Source organism: Pygocentrus nattereri, chromosome 23 (assembly GCF_015220715.1).
Source record: "Pygocentrus nattereri isolate fPygNat1 chromosome 23, fPygNat1.pri, whole genome shotgun sequence".
NCBI lineage: Eukaryota > Metazoa > Chordata > Actinopteri > Characiformes > Serrasalmidae > Pygocentrus > Pygocentrus nattereri.
In genome coordinates this window covers 20,115,659-20,137,728 of record NC_051233.1, presented here as the reverse complement: position 1 = coordinate 20,137,728, position 22,070 = coordinate 20,115,659, and the positions used below count along the sequence as shown (strand labels likewise).

The following is a 22,070-nucleotide window of genomic DNA, read 5'->3' as shown; positions in this document are numbered from 1 at the left end:
TGTGTTTTGTAATATTTATTGCACAAACCTAAAGTATTGCAATTTGATTTTTCCCCTAGTATCATTCAACTCTACAGGTTACTGTCATAGACCCTAAATGGGGGAAGACTGCTACTGGCAAGTTAACACTTTAGTTATTGTACATAAAATGGAGGCCGCCTGGACACAAAAATCATGTTGTGAATGAGCAGTTAATGGACATTGTGGAGTAAAAGCTGTACATAGTAAAAAAATATGAGGTCTGTAAAATATTTGAGCTTTGGCAAAAAAGCCACTAATTCATTTGACCTCTAATGTACTTCTAATTCAATTTGTTCAGCCAGTGGAAAATGTTATTACATTTCCTTTAAACTCTGAACTGTTTTAGCAGTTAGGAATCCGAGTTTTTAATTAGGAATTCTTTGTGGAATACCCACTGAAGGAAACCACTTAAACACCTGAATGCTTTGCAAACACAAGACAGGATTTCCAAGAAAGACCTAAGACAGAACCATGGAGCAGGCCCACAGCTTTCTGGATTTTAACTCAGCCAGAGTTCTGCCACAAGTGCAAAAATTGAGAAACCCACAGTGGATCCCTGAGGCCAAGGCTTGCTGGGGCAGAGCACGGTCAGCAGTGCTATGATGTAAACTTCTGGACACACTTCAGTAGCCCACCCTTCACATTTTCTCTCTGTGGCTACATGAACTCAGGTTGAAAAGTTACGGTGTGTTAAAGCTCTTGGACAGATTATCACCACTGGAGACACATGGGGAACAGTGACAACCATTCTCAAGATTCCAAACCCAGCTATGTTTTTTCTTTTCTCTGTAATATGTGGAGCTCAGCTTCAAAAGACCAGCTGTAGATAATGGTGTGATTTTATTTTTTAGTATAGTGGAGGACTTTGTTACAAAACTACAGTATTTAGACATTTGGTTTTCCCTTCTACTGTCATAGTACACTGTAAAAAAAAAAAGTACTTTCACCATCAAAATACTGTAACATTTAACGGTCAACATCAACTTAAAAAAAAGTACATTCATATAAACCAATTATGCACAGAGATTTCACAGGCACATGTTTATTTTAATGGTTGTTACTGTTATTATTATGGGAAAATACTGTGTCAAATTAACTAGTTGAACTAGCGAAACTGCTGAATTGCAGTACACACACACACACACACACACACACACACACACACACACACACACACACAGACTATACTTCCAAAAATATTCACTCACCCATCCAAATCATTGAATTCATTTGCTCCAATCACTTCATTTGTGAAAGAATGGGTCGCTCTCAGGAGCTCAGTGAATTCCAGCGTGGTACCGTGATAGGATGCCACGTGTGCAACAAGTCCAGTCGTGAAATTTCCTTGTTACTAAATATTCTACAGTCAACTGTCAGTGGTATTATAACAAAGTGGAAGTGATTGAGATTGACAGCAACTGAGCCATGAAGTGGTAGGCCATGTAAAATGACAGAGCGGATGCTGAGGTACATAGTGTGAAGAGGTCGCCAACTTTCTGCAGAGTCAATTGCCACAGACCTCCAAACTTCATGTGGCCTTTAGATCAGCTCAAGAACAGCTTAGAGAACATTATGGAATGGGTTTCCGTGGCCGAGCAGCTGCATCCAAGCCTTACATCACCAAGCGCAATGCAAAGCGTTGAATGCACTGGTGTAAAGCGCCACCACTGGACTGTGGAGCAGTGAAGACGTGTTCTCTGGAGTGACAAATCATGCTTCTCCGTCTGCCAATCTGATGGATAACTCTGGGTTTGGCGGTAGCCAGGAGAACGGTACTTGCCTGACTGCCTTGTGGCAAGTGTAAAGTTTGGTGGAGGGGGGATTATGGTGTGGGGTTGTTTTTGAGGAGTTGGGCTCAGCCCCTTAGTTCCAGTGAAAGGAATTCTTAATGCTTCAGCAGACAAAGAGATTTTGGACAATTTCAAGCTCCCAACTTTGTGAGAACAGTTCAGGGCTGGCCCCTTCCTGTTCCAACATGACTGCGCACCAGTGCACAAAGCAAAGGCCATAAGGACATGTATAAGCATGTTTGGTGTGGAAGAACTTGACTGGCCTGCACAGAGTCCTGACCTCAACCCGATAGAACACCTTTGGGATGAATTAGAGCAGAGACTGCGAGCCAGGCCTTCTCGTCCAAAAATCACTGCCTAACCTCACAAATGCGCTTCTGGAAGAATGGTAAAAAATTCACATAAACACACTCCTAACCCTTGTGGGAAGCCTTCTCAGAAGAGTTGAAGCTGTTATAGCTGCAAAAGGTGGGCCAACATCATATTAAACCATATGGGTTAAGAATGGGATCTCACTCAAGTTCATATGCATGTTAAGGCAGATGAGCGAATACTTTTGGCAATATAGTGTGTGTGTGTGTGTGTATGTGTGTGTGTATATACAAAGATATAATAGGTCTATCATTATAATTATAATAGGTCTATAAACATATTATTGTTTAATATTATTTTTCCCTGCCCACTGGTGCACAATGACAGAACCAAAAAAATATGGTAACACTTCAGTAAGGGGGCATGAAAACATGTGTCATGTAATTATTAAGTAGTTGGTAATTAACTGGCTGCTTATTCCTACATTATCATGCAGTAAAGTAGGATGATAAGCAAATAAGCATTGCCCAGAGCACTTCTAAGCCTCATCATATCATATCATATCATTATCATAGTTGAGAAGTCATTTTGCATGTTGCAGACTTTAATACTACAAGATTAATTAACCTGAGGTATTGCTTAATAATGCATTAATAAGAAACGTATTAATTGCCAACTACTGTCATGTTAAGGCATTACAAAGTCAATGTAATACTTCCCTATATTGAAGTGTTACCTACTTTTTAGATACAAGTAAATGTCATTGCAAAATGATCAAAAATGACTGTACAACAAGAATTTTGTCTTTTCTAAGTGAAAAGGTGAAAAAAGTCTGTATTACTTTCAGGTTGACTTAAGAAGTTAAAACACCCTCTCAGGGTGGTTCTAAACTCTTTCTGAAGACCAAATCAGAGGAATTGTGAAAAATAATGTTTAGATGGGAAGCCTTTTGTTTAAACATCAGTTCTAAAATCTAAATATTCTGCGGCAACACATTCATGGTTCAGTTCTCACAGTTGAAAGCAAAAAAGAAAACACTAGGGCAAACATAATTTTACTTTTCAATAGGTACCATGGGTGTTGTAACAAGGCAGTCATTGTATTAAAATTTGCAGATGACACCTAGTGTGTGCTGAGCTAATATTTACACGCCTTGAAAGAGATGATATCATCTCCTGGACAGTCAATGCAACTGCCTTGCAACATAAACATCCAAGCTCAACCTAATGAGCAGATTTAAATCATGCCTTTGATTCAATATACATGCACAGCTGGGACTGAGGCAAAGCAGAGGTGAAGAGGAGTTTGTGACAGATTTATAATAACTGGAATGAACAGAAAATGAATCTCCCAGTGAACTGAAGCTGTTAAAATATATGGCCATCTACATATTACATGGTCAGAAGTATGTGAACACCCCTAAAAATTACTGAGGTTTATAAAATCAAGCTCATAGCTACACAAACCCCATACAAGCTCTATATAAAAAAACTGGCAGAAGAATAGGCCATACTGAAGAGCTCAGTGACTTTAAATGCCATAAGTTTGCTCGTGAAATTTCTGCAATGGTAGATCTGCCCTGATCAACTGTAAGTGGTTTTTATTGTGGAATGAAAGCATCTAGGAGCAACAACAGCCCAACCACAAAACAACAGGTCTTGCAAAGTCACAGAGCAGGGTTACATAGTTCCAAATTGGTTCCATAGCTGAACAGCTCATACAAGCTACAGATCACAATGTGCAATGCCAAGAGTCAGCTGGAGTGGTAAACCACACCAGCACTGGACACTGGGGCAGTGGAAATGTGCTGTCTGGAATGATGAATCACACATCTGGCAGTCTGATGGAAGAATCTGTGTTTGGCTGATACCAGGAGAAGGCTACCAGAATGCATTGTCAACAGTAAAGTTTGGTGGAGGAGGGATAATGGTCTGGGACTGTTTTTGCATTGACATGGCATGGACATAAATTCCAACAGAGACATTCCAATATCTTGTGGAAGGCCTTCCCAGAACAGTGAAGTGTTATAACCATGGTGTTGAAATGGGATGTCCAACGAGATCACACAGTTGTCATGGCCACATGTCCACACACATTTGGCCATATAGTATATGTTTCAGCGTATTCTTTTAAGTCCATTATTAAGTATGTTATTTAAGTGACTCCACAAAAAAACCCAAAAAGCTAAAAGGTTTTCGTCAAACATCTATGCTAATTATATTCAGTCGTATGTCATTAATTTGTTATGTTTAACATACTTGAATAAAAAATAAAACAAGTCATATTAAATATGCCATGACTTTTGCATGTGCCAGATTTAAATTTTTAAAGTTAAAATTTTTGTGTTAAATTCAGCAATCAAACTCTGTGGAGGATTTGTTAACTTTTTTTTTTTTACTTTAAAAACAACAAAATATGTCATTTGACCTCTAATTGGGGGCAGTCGTGGGCTGGAGGTTAGGGACCTGGCCCTGTGACCGGAAGGTTGCCGGTTCGATCCCCAGTGCTGACAGTCCATGACTGAGGTGTCCTTGAGCAAGACACCTAACCCCCAATTGCTTCCCGGGCGCCATGGATAGGGCTGCCCACCGCTCTGGGCAAGTGTGCTCACTGCCCCCTAGTGTGTGTGTTCAATAGTGTGTATGTGGTGTTTCACTTCACGGATGGGTTAAATGCGGAGGTGGAATTTCCCCGGTTGTGGGATTAAAAAAACATTTAAAAAAAAATTGGCATTTGACATTTGGATGTCTCACTGTGTTCCAGCGACAGGGAATAAAATATTCTAACCATTACTATTTTAGCATTTTCCCTCCACCTCTCATTACCATGATCAATCTTTGAGCAAGAACTCCTGTCATCACCTCCATTCATGGCTGCATGTACATATATTTCAGCAGACAACCATTTTTGTCACTTTACTCACTCACTTGCAGTTTTAGCCGAGTTGTAAAATAATCACTTATGAGTTATTTGAGTTTGTTAATGCTGGTAATCCATGAGCATGTTAACATGAGTGAGGTAGTTTGAATATCTGTGCACTATTTGCACTGTTTTCTAAAGTTTTCTGCCACATTATGAGGTGGGTCAGCTGATGATGAGGGTGACATGCACACACACACACACACACACACACACACACACACACACACACACACACACACACACACACACACACACACACAGTTCATCTCCTGCCCACACGTTAGATACTTAGAGTCACACATGAATTTATTTCTTTTTCTCATGTGTGATGAATGTGTAAAAAAAGCTAAAGTGATGTGGATGCTAAAAGGCTAGCCTGCTAAGTACTGGTACTTCACCTTGTCAGCTGGTACTTCACCTTGTCAACTGAAGTGGTGTCAACACTACCGGAATGCACAGTTTAAAAAATGCATCATAAAATCATAAAATCAAGATTTCAACAAATAATGAATCATGCTTTAGATACTACAGGAAATGTAGGTCAAAATGTTGTAGTACTTCATTTTGGACAAATTGGGCTTATTTTTGTTTTTCTTGTATGGATTTTCTGCAAAACAGTTGTATTCTGCAGACCATCAGAGTCTGACGTATTGTCTCACAAGCCCGATTTTTACTACACAATCAAACCAAAGAATAAATAAAAACAAATCATGACCCGCCCATAATTATTTCCCACCTGAGTGTCCTGTTTCACTCGGAAATACATCATGAGAATTAAGAAAAATGTATATTGATTCACGATTCACGTTGATGTTAAATCAAAGATGGCACAGTAACAGTATTTGCCTGTTGGCTACTTAGTTTGGCTACTAGAGGTCACACTACACAACTTTTACCCAGATTTTAGCCCTGTTGGCTCTAGTCTGCAGCGACAATTATTTATTATCGCCCATCCATAATTCTTCAGTTATATGAAGCTGAAGTCAGCTTTTCACCAGCTTTTTGTTCAAATTTTCTTGTTCCACATTTAATGGAGCAGCAGTTACATTCTGGAGATTCAGATGTCAGTACTGCTGAACTATTTAAGGTGGAAGCTAGCTTCCGAGACATTAGCAAATTATTAGCGATTTTATATATTATTCTTATTAAGAGAAAAGGACGATAATAGAAAGAAATGAAATCAAGACAATACAAAGGTTATGTACAATGATTTTCTTAATGGAGAACTACTGTGGTTTGTGTGGTTGCTTGCACAGCCATCTTGCCAGTTTTTCTTTTTTTTTTTTTATTTCTCACAACACTCCATTTGGAGTATGCCTCTGAGAAACCTCTGTTTGGAGGGCCATGTAGCAATAACACTTTGCCCTACCTCTCCATCTCAGGAAAAATGGGGACACTCTACCCCTAGGTGTGAATGCACAAAAGAGGCCTAGGGGCTAAGTGGTAGGGAAATAGGACTGGGCCTTTATATGCTCTCCTATATTACTCAAGAACAGTTTTTACCAAAACTATTGCACTTTTAGGTGGGAATTGCAGTGCTGAGAGACCAAAGAAGGTTCTGTTACACCCCAGAGTGTGACATGACACAACATTTCTTTTCATTTTAAAGGTGAGCCTTTAAGACTGATGAAGGTTTCAGATGCAATGCTGAAACACTATTTTTTTTTTTCTTAAATCAAGCTAAGACCATGTGCAAGACTTACTTTTTTATTAAATAAATGGTCGAACTTGTGTTTCTATCATCTGATTAGTGGTTTAAATATTTTTTATGAAGTTTCAAGTCTCACAGGGCACAAAAAACACAGACAGATTTTTCATGTCTGACAAACTAATGGTCTAGGACTGTTAGATTTATTTGTTATTGTAAACTCACACGATGTAGCATTCATTTACTTTATACTCTGCTGTGCTGGAATGCCAGAGCTTTATCTTGACCACCCTCAAAGGCAACACAGTGTTTTTAATAAAAAATAAAATAGTCTCAGCTAATATTTACTGGCATAATTAAAACGTCCTCAGTTGGTTATGGTTACATCACATGAATATGTCTTAGCATGCTGGCCACCTAAAAATCCAATCATGGACTGGTCTGGCTATAAAAAAACACAGTCATAAAAGCCCCTCATGGGCTGGTTTGGCCGAGATATGACCCGAGAACTTCCAGCGCCTGACCTCTAATTGCATCCGCTGTACTGTCCAAAAGGACATAAAGAGACATAATCATTCCTTTGTTTCAGAGTCCTAAATCACCTGCTGTAACGTGCCCAGCCTGGAGGTCAACCTCACTTTGGGCTACGCTTTCTGAAAAAGCAATCATGTGGGTCGGCATGGTGACCGAACCTCTCCCGCCTTTTTTACTTTGAGATCCCCTGACTCTGCAGGGGCTGTGGAACAACAGGAGCAAAGGAGTAAACTCCCACTTACTTGAAGTTGTCGTCTTCCACAAACTTCTGAAGCTCCTCAATGTAGCGAACAGACATCAAGTACTTTTGCACATGGGGGAGGGTCACGAGGTGATCTGTGGAGAAGATTGAGAGAGTCCAAGACAAAGAGGCAGAAAAAAACAAGAAACAACACAGTGAGGCAGGGAAGAGGGCTCCTCACTCTCATACACTGAAAAAGGCGATGCAGTGAATTTACTAGATACAAATCTGTAAGTACATAAGTATTACATTAACACAAATTTGCACTTTATTGACATTTTCATGAATAATAAACTGTGTAAACATTCACAAGTGCATAGGTTTCAGGAGCCACGGTCAGATTTACAGGAAGTTGGATGCTGTTTTTGGTCCCACGGTATCATGTTATATCATTATATATGCCGTAATTTTCAACACAGATGTTATGTAGCTCTGGTTAGAGTAGCTAGCTTATCATTGGGGTAACAAATCCTGTATACAACAGCTACATTCTGTAATGTCAGCTAACACTAGCTAGCTAAATAGCTAATTGAATTGGATTAGTTTTACATGAGGACACCGGCGGCAACTATGGGGTGTAGGGGGCTTCCAAAACTAAAGGGGAGGGGGTGGGATTGGGGGTTGGGCAATCCCATGTCCCAGCGCAAAGCTTGAGAAAAGCCATGGTAGTGAAACTGCACCAGAACAGTCTAAAAAAACAGCTGCTCCAATGAAACAATATTTAACAGTTGGAAAACAATAGAGATTTTAAGTTTGCAGGAAACAAAACAGAAAAACTGCCTCCTTTCCCAGTCATGCATGGTTGCCAGATTCACAGTTTTCCTGCCAAATTGATCTAGTCTGAAAGTGTAGTTGTGGGTAGAAATGATAAAGAGAGAGGAGGTTTTTTTTTGGAGAACTTTCTCAAAGTACTGTGGCCAGCAAAAAAGGTTTGATACTGATCGTAGAGAGTAGAAAATGGCAATGAATTGTTGTGAAAGTGTATTGATCCTTGAATAGCCAACAACCTAAAAACTCATCAACACACACAGGAAAAGAAAGAGAAGAAGAGTGTGGCTCGTTTGGTGGTGCAGCGCTGAAAGACTTCAGTCCACCTCCTCACCATTGTAAACTTGAAGGAGGGCATATCTAAATGTATGTAATGCATGTATTTTTGTAATATCATGAAAAGAGATCTTTGTAAAGCCGCCGTACACCGAGCACTTACAATGGTCTTATACATTTACTGTGTCATGCAGCACAAGATGCTGCAACTAAAATTGCGGCAAAAATTCAAGTCAAACTGTGCAAAATTCAGTTATGGTTCATGTCAGTGGGGTATTGCTGAAAAACAGAACCACCTGAAAACAAAAGAAAAAACAAAAAAACAACAAAAAAACCTCAATATAATAATGGTGATGCTTTTTCTGGGAAAACCACATATGAAATGATGCTTCTCAAGCTGTTTTGTGCTGGAGGAAAAGGGCTGCATAGAATGTTCATTCACCATTGTGAACAAGAGGCAGGCTAATTTTCTTTTCACTATGCTGTAGCTAGTTCTGCTCAATTCACTCTATAGGTGAACTGAGGCCAGAACCAGACTCTTTACTGTTAATGTACACTAATCTTAAACTTGTGAGCAAAGTTTTTAGCTTTTTCTCCCTCTCGCACACACACACACACACACACACACACACACACACACACACACACACACACGTCATGTCATGCTGCTCCTTATTAGTAGTTTTTAGACGCGTGTTGTAGCAGCAGTCACACTGCAAGATGTTGGACCAAAATCTCGGACAATGCCATAACTTTACCACTGACTGTCATGTACAAAGACCACCAATTTTAACCCAAAATCAAACAATTGTTTTATGATGTGCATTGCTTTGTCCGCGACAGCGTTATCATGACAATGATCACAAACTGTAAACAAGGCTTAAATCAACATTAATTAAAAGACCTAAAATACATATTTTCATGTTTAAAGTCATAAACTCAAGGTAGGACAATAAAAATGTTGACCTTTTTATTAAAATAAAATTTTGACTTCCATTGGAAATAACTGTGTGAGAACAAGCTTACACGTTTACATGCAAGTTTATATGTTTTTAAGTAGTTATTTTAGCCTCCTGGATTATGTAAAAAAAGGTTTATTGTCTCATGATTTTCACTAATTAGGTTGAAATAATATATTGTATATTTTTTTACTCTATAATTAGAATAAGGAAAGGGGGGGGTTATGCTATGTATACACCCACTTTAAAATGAGCTTTGTCTGAAGTTACTTAGAAATTTTTCTATATCACATAAAATATCCAAAATCTAATCAAATCTTGATTTCACAATCAAAAATACGTACATTGATGCACCTTTCTTTTAAAGACATAAATATTTTGCCTCATCAAATTATTCAATAATTTCAGTATTGATTGATTTAATAATTTAATATTTACTAAATTATTTCATAATGCAAAAATTGCATTGTTAAAAAAATAAAATCACTTCTTGATACGGTTTTAGTTTTCTTATATATTCAGTGCAAATTTCTACAACGTATGTTTACTGAGTTTAGCATATTGGAACCAAAAATAAAATATAACGTCAAATTTGCCATTACTTTATATTATATTATAAATCAATTATATTTTTTCCAGTATGTTAAATTAAGCAAACGAAAAGTAGGTCTGCGTTAAAATATGCAGAAGTGTGTGGTCTGTAGAGGGTGTGTTACTTATCTTCATTTAGAAAATCAAAACAGGTAATCTGACCAGAGGCGTGCAAACTTTTGCATATGCACACAAGTCTATACAAATTTGAATCAAATAAAAAATTCAATGCATCACTTTTTGGTCTACTGTACTCTGCATATAGTATTTCTCCTATGATTACCAGTCCAAATATTCAAAAGAACACGTTCCCGCTGAAGCACAGTATCATACACGTGTTGTCTTTGCACATGCTGAGATTCTCTGGCGTCCTGAAGCCCTGCTGGGTCTCAGATACTCTTACAAGTATTCTGGCACTGAACAGTGTCTGAATGTGAGAGATTAACTTCATTTAAACATAGAGCAGCACTGACAACAAAGCCATACAAGGATTTATGGTAACACTTTATTTGAAGGCTACCTACATAAGGGCTTCATGACGCATTCATAAGCGCTGAATAATGCGTTTATGAAGCACTACTTGAACATTTATTACGTGCTTATGTCAGTTCTCGCAACCTGACATAAGATGTTTTATGAAATAAATGACATTGTACTGACATAATATGAATAAACCTTGAACATATTTACAGCACTAAACATATTTAAAACACTATACATAACTATATATGTCAGCATTCTTAAGACGACATTGTACTGATATCAGGTTAAATATGCCTGGAAACCATCCCCTCATTGCTCCATGGCATGGATAAAATGATTGATGCGATTATGTATAGTGTTTTAAATGTGTTTATTGCTGTAAATATGTTCAATGTTTATTCATATTATGTCAGTACAATGTCATTTATTTCATAAAACATCTTATGTCAGGTTGCGAGAACCGACATCAGCACTTAATAAATGTTCAAGTAGTGCTTCATAAACATTATTCAGTGCTTATGAATGTGTTATGAAGCCCTTATGTAGGTAGCCTTCAAATAAAGTGTTACCGGATTTATTAAACAAAGGTCATCCCACTGTTTCTTCAATTCTGCTGACCAGGGGTCGAAACATAAATGAACTTTTTAAAAAAATAATCGCATCACTGCATGACTCAGAGGAGCATGCTTTTATTTGTACTTTGGACTGGAATGCTTAAGTGCAAAAAAAACCAAAAACAAAATAAAATCAATGAAGCTAAAAACCCCATCAATAAAGCTGTACAATCATAGGGTTTAGATAAGAACACCTGTAGAATAACATTCAACAATAATAGATTTGCACGTCATTCTTAAGTAAGTACGCATGTTTAGCCTCATTAATGTCTTGGAAGGAGTAAGAGAGAATGGTCATAATAAAAAGACATTGGGATCTTGCTGGTGGTTTAACTGACCGTAATTGCAGGACATCTGTAAGTCAGAGATCACTCTCAGGAGATTGTTCATTTGATTTCTTCTCTGCTCAGTCTCAATAATGCTGTCGGATGCAGGATAGGCGGAGTCAATGTAGATCATGTCCAGCAAGTAAATACCTATAAGACGAGAAGGAAATGAGACAAAGTAGCATGATGAAAAATGAAAAACTAAAGAACAGATGTACTTTCTTTACACGAACCTTGAATAGGTTTGTAATTTTTCAATCAAAACAATAACTGTTCTTCATAAAAATGGCCTATGTATTTCGTACAATGGCGCAGTTACAGTAAGTGATACTTTCAGGTTGTTAAACTTTATTAAAGGTATGCATGTAAATTTGAGTGGAACAGTTTAACAAACTGAAAAAATGACTAATCAGTATCATCTATAAAACCAATATTAAGAATAAAAACAGAAAAGTTTGTCATTTTAAGTTAAGAAAAGGTCTACATCACGTGCTCTTTGCAGAATTGTTTGCACCTTTGTGCTTCTGAGTGTGAATAGATTGTGTTCTTACCTAAGAACAAAACTTATTAGAAAGTAAACATGAACTAATGTCAGAATCTTAAAGTTATTTTAAGAAGAAATTTCTTCTTAAGAAAGACTGATCTCTGCACATGGCAGCATCAAACAAAAAACTGGGTTGTACTTATATTACATGATCTTTGGCATGGCTGGATCTACCATATGGGCGACCTGAGGCAATTACCAAAAGCAGAAAAAGCTTTCTAAGAAAAAAAAGAAAAAGCTAAAGAGATAACTTTTCATCAGTTTAGATGTTTTGTGAAAAAATATCAGGAGAAGCCTCCAGCAGACCTGATAGAGCATTCACGAAAAATGAAAGAAATATGATAAAACAGAGCTGCCTAACTGCCTGGGTGTGGCCTAATATTATAATGAGCATGCCTGATTGATATCCTCGTGTCCATCACTCACAGTCTGCTGAGTAACTAAAGAATTGAACGCAAGCAAAGGAAAATGATATATTTTGTTTTCTATTTTGTACACTCTTTAACATTAAAAAGCCAAACTATGCTTACATATACAATTTAGTGACCCCTTTATATTATACAGGCATCAAACAATGCCATAACAGACTTATATGATTGTTACTAAAGACATGCAAAGGCTCTTTTTTTGGATGCTATAATGTTATGCATAGGGCAAACCTTGACCTATATTGTGTGCAAGACTGTAAGATTAGCCTAATTAGAAAGAAAATATGTATTCAGATCTTAGGGTCCCTGGGGACAATTATGGTATATAAATGGTTCTATATGGTTCTAGGGAAGAAAAAAAAAACTAGTTGGTGTTAAACATACACATTATATGGACAATTTTTAAAACTTTCAAAGGGTTCTGCACTCTTGCATGTGATTTACAAAAGAACCACCCATTAACCAAAAGTTGTTTTTGGCATCACTCCAAAGAACCCCTTCATTTTTAAGAGGACTGTGGACACACTGTACCTAGATTGATATGGACAAGTGTAATAAGAACCACATGTATGCAACCTGCCAGCAATGGCTTTAATTAGTTCCTCTATCTGTCTTTATTCTTATAGTGTAGGTAAAAAAATGAAACTTAATTCTACATTGATCTTCACTTTGATTCCAGATATATTACTAAAATCCACAAAGGGCTCAAGGAGACAATGAGTACTTATGTGAAGATCTAAAGGAAGTTTTTTCACATATACCCACTGCAGCCAAATCACGTTGAAATCTCTCAGGAAATACTCACATGTAATAAAACAAAAAGCTGCGTTCATAAAGACCTTTCAGAAACAAGAGTGCTGGACAAAGATCTCAGTAATATCACCAGAAATAGGCCCAATGTTGAAGTGCTCTCTGTCAGTTTAGAAGAAGGTCAATTACAGAGGATAATGCTAATGTGATCTTCCAGAAAGCAGAGATATGCAAATGAGACTCCAATCACTAAATGTTTGCACACTAAACAGTGTGCTGAAGCACTCTGATCAAATTTCAGATGCTACAGGTGAGTTTGTGGATGAGCCAAGGCATTCAAATGAAACAACAAAAGTCAAAAATTTGATCTTTTTAAAATTGTAACTACATCACATGAAGGATTCACTGATGTGTTTTTAAAACATTGTTAGTGATACTGTAATTGCAATATGTACTGATTAAGATTGTCATAGTTAATGCATTAATAACACATTAACCTCTTAAACTCCTAGGCTTAGGACATATTAAGGCTTATTATTCAATAACTACATGGACTACAATTCAAACTAACTGAGTTAATCGTAGGTTATAGAAGTGTGTAGAAAAGTTTGGGCCCACCAGCAGGCTCTGGCCATTTAAGGGGTTAACATGATGAATGATGACAGTAATTTTTTAACACTATAAGCTCATATGTAACCACAATAAACCAAAGTTGTGACAACTGAAATGAGGAAATATTGAAAATTCTGTGCTATTTCTGTCATATTATGTCACTATTCAAACTGAACCAAATTTGTAAAATTGACCATGTTTAGGTCTTACAAAAAGGTCTTATTCTTTCAACTGAAGCACATGTTCAGATGACTCTTAGGTGGCTATGTCTGTTATAAATGAATGTGAATATACTCCTGAATGATAAATAACTCTAAATGCCTCATTAGTTTATGATTATTTCATTGTGAAATAAGAGCTAACAGATGTCTCATAAACTATTGTAACAGACTTCAAATGTGGATTCCTTGAAATGCTGTCCAATGTGCTCAACTCTAATAGACATTATGTAACTGAAACGCTTAAATGTGGCAAACGACATAACACTTAAATACATGTCTTTAATATGAAGAATTGCCATTTGTGAACAGGCAGATATTTATTGATGTCTTTATAATGAGTTATGCAAACTTTTTGACAGTTATGAGCCACTGCGTGAAGTGCAAATACTTCATAAATCCGTCTTGCCTCTCTTTGCAAGGATGTAGTAACAAATCCTGACCAGGAAAATGAAAACTGTGAGAACAGGAGACAGAAAACAGGAGAGCAAGAATGACAGCAAGATGGAACGCAAGAAAAGTGCTGTCAGTATTTTTCAATAAACAAATGAGCCTCTTTAGCTTTAGTTAACAGTACACAGCTTTCCGCTCTGGTATGTTGGACTGCAGTGCAGAGCTGAGCTGAGGTGATGAAGTTTTGAAGGAAACCAATCAAGCGGAGCTGATTCTAAAGGAAAACAGGCATGGAAATGGAGTCCTGACTGAGTGCACTGGAAAGCTAAGCTTGAATGATTCATAGCACTGTTTGGTTAGGCCATATTTTGTACCACAAAATAATATAGAGTTTTGATTTTGATTTCTAACAATGACATTTCAGAAAAAGAACAAAAGAATCTTTCCAAGGCAGATGTACATTATAAGTCAGTCCGAGTATTCAGCTTTTACTTCAAAAAGTAACCACAGGAAATAGGAAAAGACAGAAATATGCTGGGATTTTCCTCATTTTTTGATTTTTGATTCAGTTTTCTCCCCAATTTAGTCATGGACAATTCCACCCACTATTTGTGTCTCACACTATCACGCAATGCTACTGAGCTGGGAGGGTGGGGTCTAGCATGAACTTTCTCTGAAACACGTGAAGCCTTCTTGCATCTTTTTTAATTGCTGCTTACGCAACATCACTGGACAGCTCAATTGTGCTCTTTGACTCCTGGCCATGGATGGTCATGGTGTCGTCTGGAATCAATATCATAATGTCCCAACAAATGGGCCAACTCAGATGGTTTCATAACTCAGAAGGCCTGTTGGAATTTTATTTTTTACATATTACATTTACATATTTTTACATCAGCTTTCAATTGTCATCATCATCATCATGTCAACCAGATCTCATGGAGATAAAAACATCGCCAGAATAAGGTAGACTTGAAGAAGACTTGTTTTCTTATGGTGCCTCATAGTGAAGAGGTCATAATGTTCCACTGAAGCAATGTTGGCACATAGGCTTATGCAATGGAAAATTCATTCCCAGATGCTACACCCTGCTCTATGAGTATGCATTTGGGATGGTTGCAACTTACAATGAAGGTAACTTCATATTCAGATTAAGTAAGGGAAAACCAAAGGAAAACAAAGTCACTGTCTATCCACAAACCCACAGCACTTCTGTGTGTGTGTATCTGTGTGTGTAACGTAAAATGTCAGCTATTTGTGGCCTGCTTTCTCCTTATTGGCATATGACTGTGTTAGTGGCATTCTTATTGTCGCTTGAAAATTAGCTGTGTGATTCCATTGAAATGGACCGGTTAAGCTACACAGTCAACAGCATTTGTTATTATTACTAACAGACATTCTTGAGATTAGTCCAAATACTAAGCTTCTAATCAGTTCCACATTTAAGTTTATAAGTAGAATAGGAGACATTTAATTAAAGTTTTTGAATTTGACAAGAAGTTATTGTTGTTCTGAAAGAAAAACATGCTGCTAGGCTTTTGGTGTTTCTTGAGATCAAAACAACAGAAAGAAGTCAGAAGTGCAGACTTGAAGCTGTAGAAACTGTAATCTGTAAATACACTGTAAATATACTGTAAAGTAAATATAAATGTAATTAATTATATAGCAAATAATGTCATTACATTTCAAAATTACAATTATATATAATAGCAAAATATCAATGAATACTTCTAAGAGATCTAATAATTTTCACTTTTATGTAATCTGTGATTATCTGGATTGCAGTCCTGATAAGAGTGGTCATATGAATTAAAATCAATCAGATTTTTCTTATAACAATTCATTTTAATCCAAGTTTTAATAACAGCTAATCCGACCAACCTCCCTGAACCTGCATGCTTATGTATAAATGTCAAGAGGGTGACATGCAAAAGCTCTTCTTTCATATCCTTCGTGACCCTGCACACCCATGCTGTGATTAATAGGCCCCAAAATATACACAGTGCCATTAAACACGCACTCATCAAATAAGTCAATAGCAGAGAAGTGCACTAGCCAGAATGCGGGTCAATTAATGGTTTTCCAATAGAAGCCACATGTCTGGAGGCAAACTGACCGAAAACGTCTTCACAATCTATTAAGTACATAAATCAATAAAACAAGTGATACACAGCACAAGGCAAATGCATGACATCATGAATTTAAACCTAAACAGTTGTGATCTGGCAATGATTTGGAGTGCATTAGCTTGGCAAATGATTAGGAGACTTTGTTTAATAGTGGCCCATATATCAGATAATTTATAGTACTGTATGTAAACCTGCAGAACGTCTGCTTCAGGGGAAGTTTCCCTGTCCAAAACAGCCAAGCATGTTCCACATACTAAACATCAATCTTTTCCAGTCTTATAAACAGGCATCTCATGGAGCGCTGGACAAATAAATGGACCTGAGTGAAGTTTGGTACGAATACCATATTCGCAAAAGTAAAGTTTGATATGAACACCATAATCTTAAAACTCCAATCCCTTATAATCAATTAAAAAAAATTTAAATACAATCAATAAACAATACTAAAGAAATAGCCACTGTTCATATTAATATAGAAAAAAGAGGTATAGAAAAGCATTGATAAACTATGACTGCCCTGCGACGGACTGGCGACCTGTCCAGGGTGTATCCTGTGTTCCGCCCGATGACCGTTGGGATAGGCTCCAGCACCCCCCCCCCCCCCCCCCCCCCCCCATGTGACCCTGAGGGAGAAGTGGCTTAGAAAATGGATGGGTGGATGGATGGATGGATGGATGGATGGATGGATGGATAAACTATGACGCGGCCAGCGGCTTGCCAATGCTGAAGCCCCCTCCATTGAAGCTAGGAGTTGATAAGCAGTGTTGGCTCTACCTAATAAGCAACACAAGAAGTTGCTCATTTGCCACTAAAGGGACCCCAAACAATTTCTTCAATTGAGCAACTTCTAGATTATTACTGTACGATTAAGATGTTGGACTGAGAGTAAAAAAGCAACTTTTTAATTATGTTTCTAAAAAGAATGTAAGCTTCTGGAACTGAAATACAGAGAAGAAAAAGAGAAGACAAATTGAAAAAGCTTGAAGATAAGAATATGTTTTGTTTGATGAGATTTTCTCAACACTGTCCCCACTGTCACCAGGGTGAGATCCAAATAAGCTGAAGTTAGCTGTGTAAGAGCCCTGGATCCAGAATGCTGAGAAAGTTATATATTTACATGTTAGAACTCCAAACAAGCTTCAGCAAAATACGATTAGCCAGTTTATAGCCATTTTATATCATTTAGACCACTTGTGGTGGTCAGTTTTTCTTGGCCTCTAATTTTAAAGTGCATTAACTAGCACCTTTACCAGGGACCTGGTAAATTCTACTTAGGGTCTCCAAAAGGCAAGAGTCAGTCCTGTTGATTAGTCATTAAGTTGTCAATCCTTGATTAGGGCTGATTAAGTTTTTTAATGAAATGAATGAAAAAAGGAATTATTAACTAAATGTTAAGGACTAAAACATAACTGCCTAAAAAAGCAGATTGAATTCCTCACAAATACATCTGAGTAGAAGCAGCGTTACCATTTAAACTAGGCAAAGAAGAGCAAATCCATCAAAATGTTACTTGAGTTTATGCAACTAGTTATCATCCATTTCTGAACATACAGTATACATGCCTGTTATCACCACCTTATACTGTCTAAGCTGAGCAACAATCTCTTAATCTTCTCTGTTTGTCTCAGAGAGGTCATTAAAAGTGAACTTCTCCCAAAGGAATTCCCATTGACTGCTCTGTCAAACCCCTTTATACGGCTTTTATCCTTCCATATAAAAAGAATTAGGCATGCTGACAAGCTAGCAAGTTTCCCGCTAAACATAAATAGAACAGCCATTCAGAGAATGCTGTTGGAGGATTTTCAAAAGAGTGGTGGGTTATTGCTTGGAGTGTGAGCTCATGTTTGATGACAAGTGGCTCAGACTGGCATGTGTCTGAAATTCAGCATGCATCTGTGTGTGCGTGCTTGTATTTAGTGCTTTGTGAGGACCTGATGTCCTCATGTATTTAGATGGGCATGACATTTTTTTGCACAAGTGAGGATATTTTGTTGGTCTTTACAAGACACCATGCTGTTTTCAGCAGAAAGGCCTTAGAGAGACTGCCATTAAGTTACTAAATTTAGGGTTAGGATTAGGTGCAGTCTGTGGCGTGCTGTGGTTTTATCAACAGAGAGAGTGCTGCTATTATTCATCACTCTAATACAGGGCTCCAGACTCTGATGCTTTGATCTATTCGTATTGTGTTATTGATGCTAGGGTCCATCCTTTCATAGTGTCCCGGCTGCTTTTTTGCCCGCTATCTTCCACAAACTAGCTGGTGTAATGAATGTTCTCATACCACAGCCTCAACTGTTCCCTTAACCATTATTTAGGCTATTAAGTTGCTCAGTTCAAATGATGCACACAAAAGCTGAGTGCTAAGAGCTCCCTACTGTGGATAATCTTCAGCCTGCCAACCGTTAGTGAGTGCGAGTTACAGGCCAGGTCTATGAGATGCACACATTGGAAACACATGACAGAACAGCTGGGCAACGCATATTACTGGCATCAAGGAAATCAACCTTAAGATATACAGCAAAACCCTCTTACAACCAGCACAGCATTTAACAAACGGCATTAAACAAATGGAATTCCCAAAAATATGATAATGGAAGTCAAAGAGCTGAAAAATCAGAATCAAGATACATAAAGCAATATATATATATATATATATATATATATATATATATATATATATATATATATATATATATATATATATATATATATATATATATATTAGACTTATCAGACTTGTCAAGTGAAGAAAAAAAAATAATAAATGCATACTTGGGTATAGTGACCAAAACTGGCCTTTGTCCTGTTTAAACATGAATCATGGATCTCTTAATACTAGTACTTAGTTGTAGTAATCGACTACATGAAAATCACTCATTAGAAAAACAACACTGAGCCTGATGCAAGCCCGACCCAAGCACAACGCTGTGTATGAAAAATCAGACCAAAACCAGCAAAAGCCTGTTTATCAGACCCCATGGTGCAGCAGACATTTAGCGATTCTAAAGGAATGAAAAAAATCATGCAGTGGAAGTCCAGCGCCAAGCCTGTGTATTTCTAACCAGCTCACAAGATCTGACACTTTATTGAAAACAAGAAATTCTAGTTTTTTTTTTTTTTACTGCTTTTTTACTGCTTTATTTGTCTGCATTTATTCTCAAGTTATGTGGCATTTTTAAAAGCTTAATGTTTAATGTTTTTATCCAGTGTGCTTTGGCATATAATACACAATGTAAATATGTATAACTTATAAAAATAAGTCGTGTTTGCTGACTGTAAGTGTGTGTGTGTTTGTGTGTGTGCGTGTCTGCTTCGTGTCATAGTCCTCTCCTGCTCTGCCAGGAAAGAAAGCAGGGGAAAATCTCAAGCAGAAGCAGTCTAGCAGTTCAGACTAAACACAGGCCAAGGCACAACTGCCGCGGCATGCTAAAAAGGCTCCGGTGTCACGTGTTACATAATTCTTCTCCTCCTGGTCACTAGCTGTCCTGAGAACACACCTCATCTAAGACAGCAAGACGGAAACTGTCAGATTGACGTGCATATTGAATTTGACTTATTCTCATGGAAAAACATATTCTTGGACAGCTCAGGCCTACAGTACGTTGTTCTTAGTACTCGATCAAGTGAGTCCATCCAAATCGATGTCGTAAACACGACTCAGGCATAAGTTCAGTGAGTTGCTGAGCTACAGTCATACGTGTAACACGCTCCAACACAAACCAGTGTATTACAAAAACAATGCACTCTTCAGTCAAAGTTCTGCATCTGAAAGGTGCCAAGTGGTGACTTATTTGGAGAATTTCAAAGCCAACTACTTTCTTGGAATGATATTATTCAAGGCTGTAGAATGATGAATCTTAAAAATCAGACAGAGATTGGTTAATGTGCTTACAATGGAGTGGTGCATCCATTGATGTCTATGATGTGGAGCTGATGTCCAGTGGTGTCCACATAAGGGATAATACCAGTTTTAGACAGAATGTCTATGCAGAGCTGTATGTGAGAATAACGAATTAGGCCTCACTTGAACAAGCAGAACATGCTTTCTGACTTCCTGACTTTTCTTTTTGTCTTCATTAAATCTAAGGACTAAGCCTACAAGCAGTCATCTGGGCATAATGTCTTGTTTATAACTGTAAAGTACAAACAAAAGACTCTACCAACAAACATTTTATATTGTCTGATTCAGCACAAACTAAGCTTTTCAGCAACATCAGTTATTAAGTGCAAACATAGTCATATGTGAAGGTTTGGGGGTCCCAGTCAAGTTACGTTTTGTTGATTTTCTAAATGAAAACAAATACTGAATAGACTATTCTCAATAGAGAATATCTCAATAGAGAAAACTTAAACATACAATTACTGTTTATTCGCTGGATTTAAAAAATTGATTAACAAAAAATCAGGAAATAAAATCTATGTGAGTTATGGCACATTTTATTTTTATTTTTTCAATAATTTTGTAATTTAATGTAACTTTATCACATTTTTACTAAAAGACAAATAAACATGAATTTCTCAATGTAGGTACATCTGGATGGCACAGTGATGTAACTGAGGGTGTTGCAGTTGGCACAAATGAACTGGAGAGCGGGTTGGTGATGGTGAGGAGGAGGCCCTGATGATCAGTCTTCCAACAGTGTTCAGCAGGACAGATAAAAACAACGGCCAAAAAACTGATCTGTATACACCAGGGGTTTCCAACCTTTAACAACTCGTGGCCCATACAAACAACCACAAAGCTTCTGCGGCCCACAAGAAGATTTTATCAATTGGATAATATTTTCTGACTCAACTAATGAGAGCTGATCTTGCTTGGCAACATCAAGTGCTAGATTACAGGCTGAAGAGAAGACAGTTGCAAATGGATTTCTCACTCAATTCGAAAGGTTTAGGCACATTTTTGCTATGCTTAGTCAATTTTAAATTGTTGCTTGTCAAAGTTTCCTTTAAAGAGACCTTTGAGTACACAGTACAGAGTGATAGTCGATTGTTCTCAGCTGTCACACACATGAAGCCCACCACATCCTACACCTTCAGAAATGACGTGCAAAACTACCATTGGGGTCGTACCCCTCTTGTTACTGGGCTGGTATCCTCAAGGGTACATCTCAGTACTTTTAGTCAGGGAAGATAATTGTACCATATTTTCTAAGTTGTGTTGACTCGGCACACCCCGACTCGTTTCCAGGCTTTACATTTTATTAATCCGTTCTAAACATTAGGTTATAAAAAGCTATAAATATGAACTTTTCAACTGGGAAAAACTTATTTAAGGTACACAGTTGGACCTTAAAACCACCTTTGAGGATACATTTACATTGTTAGTACCTAGAGGAATGAAAAGTGTACCTGCACAGTACCTTTATTTCTTACAGTGTACTCATTCCTATATTTTTGTTCATGCTACTCACTGATGTATTTTCATGTTTCATTTTACATTGGGTTTTCTCAGTTTTCTCAGACTGAGATACTATGGCCACTTCACATGCAGATGGCCGAGCCTCAAAA

The 22,070-nt window shown here is 37.4% G+C and overlaps 1 protein-coding gene across 4 annotated transcripts in view; it reads right to left on the bottom strand.

Annotated features, from left to right (window-relative positions):
- LOC108427873 (ras-specific guanine nucleotide-releasing factor RalGPS1) overlaps positions 1-22,070 on the bottom strand; it is a 228,335-nt gene that overhangs the window by 27,294 nt on the left and 178,971 nt on the right. For all 4 annotated transcript variants that reach the window (XM_017698433.2, XM_017698442.2, XM_017698452.2 and 1 more), the window contains exons 9-10: positions 11,498-11,635; positions 7,470-7,563 (exon numbers count right to left, since the gene is read on the bottom strand). In XM_017698433.2, the coding sequence (XP_017553922.1) occupies positions 7,470-7,563; positions 11,498-11,635 (232 nt within the window). The remainder of the gene's footprint in view (positions 1-7,469; positions 7,564-11,497; positions 11,636-22,070) is intronic.